This window comes from Hirundo rustica, chromosome 10 (genome assembly GCF_015227805.2).
Source record: "Hirundo rustica isolate bHirRus1 chromosome 10, bHirRus1.pri.v3, whole genome shotgun sequence".
NCBI classification, from domain to species: domain Eukaryota; kingdom Metazoa; phylum Chordata; class Aves; order Passeriformes; family Hirundinidae; genus Hirundo; species Hirundo rustica.
The window spans coordinates 25,399,127-25,410,231 of NC_053459.1; the positions used below are offsets into that span (position 1 = coordinate 25,399,127).

Consider the following 11,105-nt stretch of genomic DNA (forward strand, 5'->3'; position numbering starts at 1 on the left):
CACCGCTCCAAAGCTGGCTGCTGCACTCAGCATGGCTGTGTAAATTATTGCCGAAGATAAAAATGTAACGAATGCTGCCAATGCAGAATGACCAAACCCCACGGTGGCTAATTCCACCCCTCTGCCGTGGGCAGGGACACTTCCAACCCTCGAGCATCCTCAGGTATGGGTCAGCCACAGCTTCTCCATCTTTTCCTCCACCTCGCCTTTATTGTGATGTACTTCACAGTTAGCAAATACTAACCCTATTAGTACATATGAAAAGCTATTCTAGCTTTTCTCTGTGGAGAATGCCAATAAATCAGCTCACATTTAGGCATTACAGAAGCTGATTTAAAATTTCCCCCGTGGCTAATAACCAACACTGGCTTCTCATTTACCAGCTTTTATTTTGTTCATTCAGGCAATGGCTGTTGCACTGAAGGATAAAATAGGGCCGAACAAATGGAGCATTTCTTCCTTCCTGCTACAGTAACTCCTCAGAAAACCAGTGAAGGAGCAAGAACTGCTCCTTAATGTCAGTTCAGTGGGTTTAGATTGGTCCCTGCTCTACAGCTCTGCGACTCTTGCATCAGTTGAGGGTACTGCTAAGCAGTTTTCTAACCCTTAGTTACTCTGGGGCTGTCCCAGCCACACGTGCTGTAATTCCCTTGCCTTTCAGCAGCCCTGGCCATAAGGGGCTCCTGAGCTGGGGGTCCCAGCAGCGGGAGCGTTTGGTGCCTGCTGCCATGGGCCGTGCCCGGCAGCTCCTGGCACGGCAGGCTGGAGCCCTCTGGCCTCTGCTGGGGAAGTTCACCCCATCTGCAGCCAAGGTCGGCGTGAGGAAGCAGAAGGAAACCCAGAGCGGGGTGAGGTGACCCAGGGGACAGCGTGAGGAGCCCCCCGAGCGCACCACGGGAACAGGGACCTGGCTGAGCACGCCAGGAACCACTCAGCCAACACTTCCAACCACCCAGCCAACCAGGAACCCAAGGGTACCGTCGGGTCCTGGGGCTTGGGTGGTTCGTTGGGGATTTTTGGTTTTCGAACCGGTGTAGTACTTCAACAAAAAGGTAAGGATCCTTAAGAGATGGGTAATGGGGAAGCCTGAGTTGGTGGGGATATTCGAGAATGTTTTGTTTCCTCCTTGACTCACTTGCAAGCATGAACCAATTCTCTTCATACGCCTACCACTGCACCCTGTGGAAGGAGAGTCTGTGATCAGCGTCCCTGTGCTCGGGCATCCTTGGAGGGTCTGATCTCTGCTCCTAGAGCTGGCTCCAAACAGGGTCTGATCTTTGTCCTTGACTGTCAACCACCAAATCCCATCCTCCCTTTGAGGGAAGGCTTTTGGAGACGTACCAAGCCTTCCCCTGTGGTGGTTTGTCTTGTTTTCTGGTGTGGATAAATGGGTTGCTTACTGCAGCTCCAGCCTCTCCTGCCAGCAACGTCAAGAGTGCAGCTTTCACTGCTTCATTTTGTGCCTCACCAGGCATTTCCAATCCCAAAACTCTGTTTTAGGAACCTAAACAAAAACATCCAGCCCAATCAATCATGACTCCATATTTAGGTGCTGGTGTTTAGAAACCGTTTGCTTCCAAACTGAGTTCCAAGAGAGTCCTATAAAAACACACAAGGGAAGGTTGGCAATTTTTGGCCGGCATTGTTTCTTTGAAGGTAATTTTTTCTCCTGCCTTACAGGCAGACATTCAGTGTCGCTGACACAGCTGATGCCTGAGGCACGATGGAGGAAACCCAATATTGGTGGCAGCATGGACAGGGGGGATGGCCCAGGCTGGCTCCAGCTGAGCTGGCACAGGCACCCCTGAAGGGAGGAAAAGCCATCTGACCCCAACCCTTCACCCAGTGCTGCTCTATCAGTGCTGCAGGGCAGGAGAACGACCAAAGCCAGGCTGGGTCACAGCAGGGCAGCCTGCCAAGAGGTGTGATGTGGGCACGTCCCCTCCCAATCAAAACCACAACCATCCTCCCTGAGCAGTCTCTTAAGCAAGGTTGTCTTCCTGGAGACCCCAGCTGGGCCCACTGCATTCGCAGTCACAACCCAGAAATGCCCATCCCAGGGAGCATTCCTGTGGACACGGCCCTAAAACTGTACAGAAAATCAGACCAAAGGTGTTACCGAGCAAAACCCCAAAGCTCAACTTCCTCAGGAACACCAAGAGGCTGCGAATGAATTCCAAATGTGGGAGGGATAAAACTGCAGTGGGACTGCCTGTGGCAGCAGACAGGAGCTCGGTCTGTGGGTGAGCGCTGGCATGTGCCAGCAGCGCTGCCGGGAGACCCCAGGAATAACTCCCAAACACTCTGGGATGGAGCACAGGGCACAGATGTGCATCCAGAGGGTGTGCAGAGGGGCAAAGAGAGCCCCACCCAACCACTGCCCCTGCCCTCCTGGGCAGCCCCAGCCCAGCAGTGCCCCATCCACACCCACGGGGAGAGCAGAGCTGGCGCCTGGGCCGGCCGCAGCAGCCAGCCTTTGGCTCCAGCACACCTGCCACTGCTTCCCCATGAACGGGACACCGAGAGACAAAACATGCTGCACTGGCATCAAAAACAGGTTTAATGTTCATATCCCGCTTGACAAAGAGGGAAAACAGCCATCATCCCGTACACATTCCATCTGAACAGGCTGCGCACACTCAGGAAAAATAACCCAGAATTATTGAAGATTCAGCGCCTTTTATGCAAAAGAAAAGCAGGATACGTGAAGTACCTGCTCAGCGTTTGATTTGCTTAAACCAACAACCAACCCCTGCCTTCAAGCTTCAGTCAAAAGTTTTAGGGTTTATATTTATCACACAAAACATTTACTCAGAGGTTATTTGTTGCACACACCCAGCTGAAGCACTTTTTTTTCAAGCCTATAAAGCTACCAAGCTAATTCTACTTTTAAGAAATCCTATGTAAAATCTGATAAACAATTTTAAGGACAATTAGAACACCTAGTACATGACTTTAGAGATAAGTAGAGCGCAGACGATGCAGCAGTGTTATTGTAAGGCTGGGACCTTCACAGCTTCCTTTTTCCAGTGAGTATCCAGTGCTGGTTTGTTTCACTCTTTCCTGCTAGTTAAAGGATTAAAGAAAGGAAGAAGGAAAAGGATGTATGCTTTAAGGGAAGACAAAACCGAAACAAAACAAATAAACACAGCCCTCAAAACAAACAAACAAAGCCCAAATCACTTGCACAATTTTTCAGCCATCCCACTGGGTTTGCAAGTGCTTCCTTCAAGCTGTGCGGGGCAGGAGCCGCAGCCCAGCCCAGCCCAGCCCAGCCTGCGATGGGCAGGTCCCTGCGGCTGCCCCGAGCCCCCCGCAGCCTCCCGGTGCCTCCGTTCCCCCCATCACCCCCGGCAGCGCCAGGGCCCTGCTGCCACCTGCCACGAGCCAAAGGGCACAGGAAGAAAGGCGGCACCGAGCGCGTCCCGTGTGCCCACAGCGACCCGGCCCTCGGGCGCACAGCCCGGCCCGGAGATGTGGCACGAAGGAAGAAGCAGCGACACAGACGAGACACCCAGTCCCGGAGGGGAAAGGAACCCCAGGGCAGTCCCGGCAGTCTGGGGGTTTGAGGTTCGGATGATAGCACTGGAGGAAGGTGTGGGTTAGGATCAGACCGATTCCCTGCCCAAGAAGGTGGGAAACGCTCCAGCCCCAACACTGCGGGAATCTCTGTGGGAGACGGCGACGGCGGCCGGAATCCAGCACGGCCCCTGCGCCCCGGCCGCCCCCGGGGCCGTGAGGAGGGCGAGGACGGCGCCGCTTGCCGCTCACAGGTTCTCCCGCAGCCACTCCACGCAGGCCTCGAACAGGCGACGGCCCAGGGCCTGCTCGAGCGGCCCCACGAGGAAGGTGATGGCGCCGTGGTAGGCGTCCTGGGCGTGGTGGTGGGTGACGGGCACGCCGGCGGCGCGCAGCCGGGCCGCGTACATGGCGCCGTCGTCGCGCAGCACGTCGTGCTCGCAGGTCAGGATGTAGGCCCGGGGCAGGCGGCGCAGCCGGGCCTGCTCCGCCAGCAGCGGCGACGCGCGCGGGTCCAGCAGCCCCGGGTACCGCCGGGCCAGCTCCGCGTCGCCCGCCGCCGGGCCGCGGTACGTGTGGGACCCCCGCATCTCGGCGGGCAGCCAGCGGCTCCAGTCCACAAACCGCAGCAGGTGGCCGGACTCGGGCGGGACGTGCCTGTTGGAGGCCATGGCCTCCCTGAGAGCGGGGTCCGACGTGAAATACTCGCTCCAGAACCGGACCATCAGCGACCTGGACAAGAGCGGCTTGTCGGCGTTGTCCTGGTAGGACGGCAGGTTCAGGTCCAGCGCCTGCAGAGCTGGGTAGATCAGAACTTGAGCTTTGAGCTTGGTTTTGACTTCAGGGTCCTCCAACAGCTGCAGAAAAAAGCAGAAACCGTTGCAAAGAATCAGTGAAGCCGTCGATTCTCCCACGCTGGCAGATCATCTGAGGTAAAGAATTAAGATGCGTGTTTTGCAGCATGAGCAAAATGAGATTATCAATAAAACCGGGATAAAGAGATTCTGCATCTATAGGCAGGTCATCTGAAACAGCATGCTGTAATAAAAATTGTCAAACATCAATTATAATTTCATTTTATTTCTTATATTGAAGGATAATGATTTTTGGGAAATACTCTTTCTGAAATTTTGATGCTTTCTGAAGTACTGACGAAATATTTTCTATGGCTACAGAAAATTTCTATTCTTACGTCGTGAAAGTTTCAGGTCTCTGGGTCTCCTTATCATTTCACAAAATTTAGAGCACGTTCATCTGTTTGGTTTTTAACCCTGAGATGTTACAACTCAAGCAATTGCAATTCTTTGCGTTTTAGAGATGTAACAAATAAAATGTGATGAATTGAACATTGACATTTATGTCAACCTTTTCCCCTCTTCACTAATAAATTTTCCATTTTCTCCCTCATCTTCTGCCTTCAGCATCCACAGCAAATTCACCACCATTCCCAGTGTTTCATTACGGTCCAAACGACTTCTCAAGAGAGCAACAACATCATGCTGACTTTATCCAATAAAGCTGAAGGAGAAGTGCAAAAGGCACCAAACTGTATGATGAGACACTGCCTCATTTAGTGAGGGTTTTTTTGTCTGCTTGTTTTCCCTGCTGTTTACATCTTTGTGAGTCACGTAGTTAAAATTCCCTTCCCAAACATCAAACCAGTCAACATGAGCTTAAGCTTAGAGGGATGTATGCCCCAACGAGAGGGCAGAGAGCCTTTTTTAGGGGACAGACGTCTGGATGTCACTCCAGCTCCTCGATGCCACCGAGTGGCTCACGCACAGTCCCTGGAGCCCGGTGACAATCCCCAGGCTGTGACATCCTGTGTGCACAGGGCACGAGAGCAGCGTGTGCTGCGAGCTGAGCTTCTCCTAGTGGCCGTGAAGCCACCAAAATGCAGATTGTGAGCTTTAGACCATCCTCGTACCTGCTGTGCCACGGCCGCGGCCAGGTTGCCCCCGGCGCTGTCCCCGGCCACGCAGACCCGCGCTGGGTCCACCCCGTACTGGGAGAGCACCTGGCTCTGCAGGAAGAACTTGGTCACCGAGTACACATCTTCAAACTGGGCCGGGAAACGGTGCGGAGGGGCCAACCTGTAGCTGGTGGGGGCAAGAGAAGCGTGTCAGTACCTGCTGTTAATAAAGAGAAGGGCTTGCTCGCACCTCCCTGTCGAGGGATGTTTGTTTCTGTGCCCAGAGAAGTGGGGACTGTCTGCCCCAGAGGATTCGCTTTATTACCCACCCTTTTTCATAAAGCCAAAATAGCCCCCAACCACAATTCTCCGCTGCCACACTGGCAGCCTCTGTTCACAAATGTTTGTAAGTCGGCAGGAAAGCACGTGACCAAACAGAAATGCTGAAAAGTCAGATTAATTGAAACAGATTAATTTACTCCAAACCCTCATCCCAACTAGAAGGAGAATATCTCTTACTTGACTGACACCACGACAGCATTTAGCTCATTTGCAATCCGCCGTGACATGAAGTCGTAGCCTTGCATGCCTGAAAGAAAAGCCCAGAGTGTGTGGGGATGGACACACACATCCCCAGAGCTGCCTGCTCCCCCTGGAAATGGACACACACACACCCAGAGCTGCCTGCTCCTCCTGGGAATGGACACACACATCCCCAGAGCTGCCTGCTCCTCCTGGGAATGGACACACACACACCCAGAGCTGCCTGCTCCTCCTGGAAATGGACACACACCTCCTGGGGATGGACACACACACACCCAGAGCTGCCTGCTCCTCCTGGGAATGGACACACACATCCCCAGAGCTGCCTGCTCCTCCTGGGAATGGACACACACATCCCCAGAGCTGCCTGCTCCTCCTGGGGATGGACACACACATCCCCAGAGCTGCCTGCTCCTCCTGGGAATGGACACACACCTCCTGGGGATGGACACACACACACCCAGAGCTGCCTGCTCCTCCTGGGGATGGACACACACATCCCCAGAGCTGCCTGCTCCTCCTGGGAATGGACACACACACACATCCCCAGAGCTGCCTGCTCCTCCTGGGAATGGACACACACACACCCAGAGCTGCCTGCTCCTCCTGGAAATGGACACACACACACCCAGAGCTGCCTGCTCCTCCTGGGAATGGACACACACACACCCAGAGCTGCCTGCTCCTCCTGGGAATGGACACACACCTCCTGGGGATGGACACACACCTCCTGGGGATGGACACACACACATCCAGAGCTGCCTGCTCCTCTCGGCAGCAACCCGTGACACACCAGCCCCCTGCCCCTCCCTGCGGCAACTCCCACAAAACCAAAGACAGCGCTTGACGGGGCTGTTGAGATCTTTCCCACAGACCCACGGCAGCGGTGCAGCAGGCAGCGGTGCAGCGGGCAGCAATGCAGCCGGCAGCAATGCAGCAGCTCACCTGCGTCTCCCAGGCACCACCCCCCGCCGTGGAAGTAGAGCACGGCCCTCCTGAGCCCGCCAGGTGCCCTCCTGGGCAGGAACAGGCGGACGGGGACGTTGCTGAGCTCCGTGTCCGTCACAGTGACGTTCTCATCGGACGTGGGAGCCACGAACTCGGCGGCCGTGATCAGCCTCATGCCCTCCATGTAGTGCATCAGCCCCAGCAGCTCCGCCGCCTCCGACTGCAGCACAAGACAAGGGAAACGGTCTCAAGCGCAGCCCCGCTTCCTCTCGGGCTGGAATTCCACGTTTGGTGCTCTGTACAGAGGCGTGAGGCTGCGGTAGGATGTGAGGCTGCTGCAGGAGTCAGTGCAGCAGAGCAGTGCACCCCTGAACCCGGCGGTGCAGAAGCGCTCTGTGACACTCTCACACTGCCACCAGCTGCCCAGCAAGGCCAGAGCCCAGCCCAGAGCCAGGGCTGCTGCTCTGTGCCACACTCACACTCCTGCTCGGTGTTTACGTGGGTCAGCCCCACGGCCCAGCGTCCAGCCCAGTGACCCACAGCATCAGCATGGGCATCGTGCCACAGAGAGCCACCAACAGCCGCCAAACAGCCACAGAGAGCCACCAAACAGCCACAGAGAGCCACCAAACAGCTGCAGAGAGCCACCAACAGCCGCCAAACAGCCACAGAGAGCCACAGCCACCAGCAGCCACCAACAGCCACCACAGCTGCCCTGCTGCTGGCACCAGCGTGGTGTGGGACTGCCCAGGGAGCACTGCAGAGCCACCCACAGCTCCTGCCCTGCTGCTGGCACCAGCGTGGCACAGGGACAGCCCAGGGAGCACTGCAGAGCCACCCACGGCTCCTGCCCTGCTGCTGGCACCAGCGTGGCACAGGGACAGCCCAGGGAGCACTGCAGAGCCACCCACAGCTCCTGCCCTGCTGCTGGCACCAGCACCGTCGCTCCTCCACCTCCACCCCCGGCAATGGGCCATGACCTTCTTCCCACCCCAGCCTCATCACATCACAGTTGAAACAATAAGGAATAAAGCCAAGTTCTCACATGTTACCTGAAGGTGAAAACAGATGAAATTCAGAGCAAGTTTGAGTTTTAACAGAAAGAAATTAGCCAAGCCTGGTGCAGAACCTGTCTGAAGTTTGGCTTCCAAGAGACGCTTTATTGTCCCCAGGGAGAATGTGAAACGCCCCCAGTGGAACTGACCACCTGGTGATAGGGTAACCTCCAGCCCTCAGACTGTGACAGTGCACAGCCGTACAGTCTGGCCCTGCTTGGTGTGTTTATTTTTCTTAAAATTGTATTTAAATCAACTGTTTCATCATCATCTACACATAACCAGGTTTTGAGCAACCTGGTCTAGTGGAAGGTGTCCCTGACCTTGGCAGGAGGGTGGAATGAGAGGAAATTTAAGATCTTTTCCAACTCAAACCAGTCTGTGATTCTGAGATTCCATGATATAACCCTCTTTTTCAGGAGTTAGAGCAGCACACAGCCAGCCCCTGCTGGCAGCCTTAGACAGTGATTGTCGCCACATTTTGGAGTCACCTCTCTCTGAAGGCTCGGAGCGGGTGATGCCAGGAGGAGCCCTGCCAAGCCCAGTGTGCTGGAATTGGGATGGAGATGAGTGGGCAGGCCCTGGCACACTGCAAAGGGAAACGCGGGTCCTTGCCATCAGCTCCGTGAAAACAAACAAACACTTCCACGTGCCAGAGCTGCCGTTTTAGCCACAACATTGACACGGTTTACATAAACATTTCTCAGTTGTTGCTTTCCCCCCAAGGATTAGCATCTTGAAAAAACAAATATCTCAGTCAAAGTGAGTCCTGCTGTGACTCCAATGAGCCTGTGAAAGCCCCGCGGTGGGAGGAATTCCCTGAGCCCAGCACTGAGGATTTCCAGTGCTCTCAGAGCCGTGTTTTCCACAAGTGGACAATTTACACTGTGGAAAACCACCGGGCTGCTGCCTGTGGTTTCCAGGCCATTATTAACAAAAGGAAGTGGTGCCCTCATCTGAAAATCCCTCATTGTCCCAGTGTGAGATTTTTGGGTGCTATGAGGTAACAGGAAAGCCAGCCACTTTGGGGTTTGGGATCCTTGTGCTTTGGGAAGCATTTTCCCCAGTCACTTCCTCCCTCTTGCACAGAGGAGCACTACACAAGGACAGACCCTCCAAAACCTGGCTGTGCCCGGGCAGGGCAGTGCCCACACGGCTTCCAGCAGTTCAGCTGGGGTGATGCTCCCCATCAGCCCAACACGGGCAGCTCCTGAGTGGGGCCCAGGTCTGGGGTTTAGAGCTTCCCCAGAGCTGGGCTGAGCAGGGAAGGATGTCACACAGTGACAGCAAAATCTCTGTGTTGTGTTTTGTGCTTTCTTCAGGTGTTTCAGACCAAGGGCGTGGGGCACTTCTTGAAATACCTGAGGGATTTTGGGCTCAAAGAAAACTTGCGCAGCAAGTGTCAGGTTTGTTCTCAGAGGCTGTTCTTGGCAGCACATGGACACAGGACATGAGCACCAGCAGGCACGGGAGACATTCCCAGCTGCAAAGAGGGGGCACGAGGGACTCTGAGCACACCCAGCAGCGCCGCCGGGCTGGGGGCTCCCCACGACCTGCCACAGCCAAGGGGACGGAGGTGTGCCGTGTCACAGTGCTCTTGGCACACCCTTTTGGGAGCTCAGAGAGGATTCTGCTGCTCAGGAATGCTCGAGGGTGGCACTGTGCTCCCTTTGCTCAACGATGGACTAGAACAGGATCCCCTGTGCAAACACGGCCCTGCCCTGAGTGACCACGAGTCACTGCCCGGTGACTGGGCGGCCATTCAGGATGTACTTTGGACAATTCAGCGCCACCCAAATCTAATTTGCGCTAGTGCAGCTCCAGGGAGCTGTGGCTGGCTGCATCCCTTGGGCTGGGGTTCCACGCCGCTGCTCCGGGCCGGCAGGACAGCAGCACCGCGGACACGGCCCCATCCTCCAGGGAAAACGCGCCGTCCTCGCACGGAGAGGACGCTGCGGCTGCGGGCGGTGCCGTGCTGCGGTGCCGGAGGTGACGGTGTGACCGGGCAGGCACCGGGCGTGCCCGGGGCAGGAGCTGCCCTGCCCGCCCTCCTTGCAGGCTCCCTCCAGCAGAGATCGAGGAGGGGAAGCAGCAAGGCAGCGCATCAACACTGCAGACTGCAGTTTCTTTCCTTCCCACCACTGTCATCTTCCGCCACCGCAGCCCCCGACATCAAACCAAGAGTCCCTGACACACACCAACAGCTCCTCATCCTCCCTCCTCCTGCACACTGCACAGCCCTAGAAAGGAACTCCTGCCAGCGAGGGCTGTCTCGCACAGACGCTGTTTGGTGAGGTTTTCAGACCTGTTTTGTCAGTGGACTTCTACGAAACCACAAAAATCAATAGAATGTGAGAGCCGCTGTAATCTCCCTCCCCCGACTCCCAGCGCTGCCGAGGGAGCTGGGCACACCGGAGTCAGGAATGATTCGAGCAGCAGTGCTTTATCTGCACAGGAGAGCAAAGCAGGAGAAGCTTGTCTGTGCTTGTCGACCACAGTCACACCCCACATCCCATTCGATACTGGGACGGCCCTTTCTCAAGGCTGCAAGATCAAACCTTTCCTGCACTGCTTTCTATCACAGTCCCGGTTTGGTGCTTCACTGCCCCTGCGTTAGTGCACCACGGTTCCCGTGTGACACACGCAGCAGGACACACACGCACCGCCGTGTCCGTGAGCCCCGGGGCACGGGAACCCCCCTGCCCTGCCCTGCCCTGCCCTGCCCTGCCCGCAGCTCTGCCCCCCAGCCCGCACCGCCTCACCAGGTGCCCCACGGTCCTCAGGACAGCCGAGACCAGCATCACTGCCCAGGGCTCGGCCAGGTCCTCGGGGATCGGGGTGTAGATGTAGTAGCCGAGGAGGGCTGTGAGGATGCACAGGCACAGCAGCCTGGCCCCCATCCTTGCAGGCTCCGCTCCGGCGCTGCTGGAGCAGCTCTCGCCGCCTCCCAGCAAGCCAGCACAGGGCAAAGTTAATCCCGTGTTTTGCTTGGGTCCCGGCCAGGAGGTGATTTCTTGTCGTATGACGCGGGGCAGAGGTTACTCCGCTGAGCAGCTTCCAAAACAACAGGTTCCCCCAGCAGGGCGTGCGGTCGCCGCGAGCAGCCGAGCCGGCCAGCCCCGCACCGA

At 56.2% G+C, this 11,105-nt stretch overlaps 1 protein-coding gene across 1 annotated transcript; it reads right to left on the bottom strand.

Moving 5' to 3' along the window:
- Positions 1 to 3,767: 3,767 nt before the first annotated feature.
- On the bottom strand, positions 3,768 to 10,877 carry AADAC (arylacetamide deacetylase). Its single transcript, XM_040074334.1, has 5 exons — positions 10,740 to 10,877; positions 6,920 to 7,142; positions 5,951 to 6,020; positions 5,447 to 5,618; positions 3,768 to 4,376 (listed from the first exon to the last, which is right to left on the bottom strand). Exons 1-5 carry the CDS (start codon positions 10,875 to 10,877, stop codon positions 3,768 to 3,770), a joined length of 1,212 nt encoding a protein of 403 aa, XP_039930268.1.
- Positions 10,878 to 11,105: the final 228 nt, after the last annotated feature.

Excerpts from the sequence above, each read along its gene's own strand:
- AADAC (XM_040074334.1), bottom strand. The coding sequence starts at position 10,877 with ATGGGGGCCAGGCTGCTGTGCCTGTGCATCCTCACAGCCCTCCTCGGC. Across the intron at positions 7,143-10,739 it reads TGAGGACCGTGGGGCACCTG|TCGGAGGCGGCGGAGCTGCT; the intron begins GTGAGGCGGTGC and ends CTTGTGCTGCAG. Across the intron at positions 5,619-5,950 it reads GCTGTCGTGGTGTCAGTCAA|CTACAGGTTGGCCCCTCCGC; the intron begins GTAAGAGATATT and ends TGCCCCCACCAG.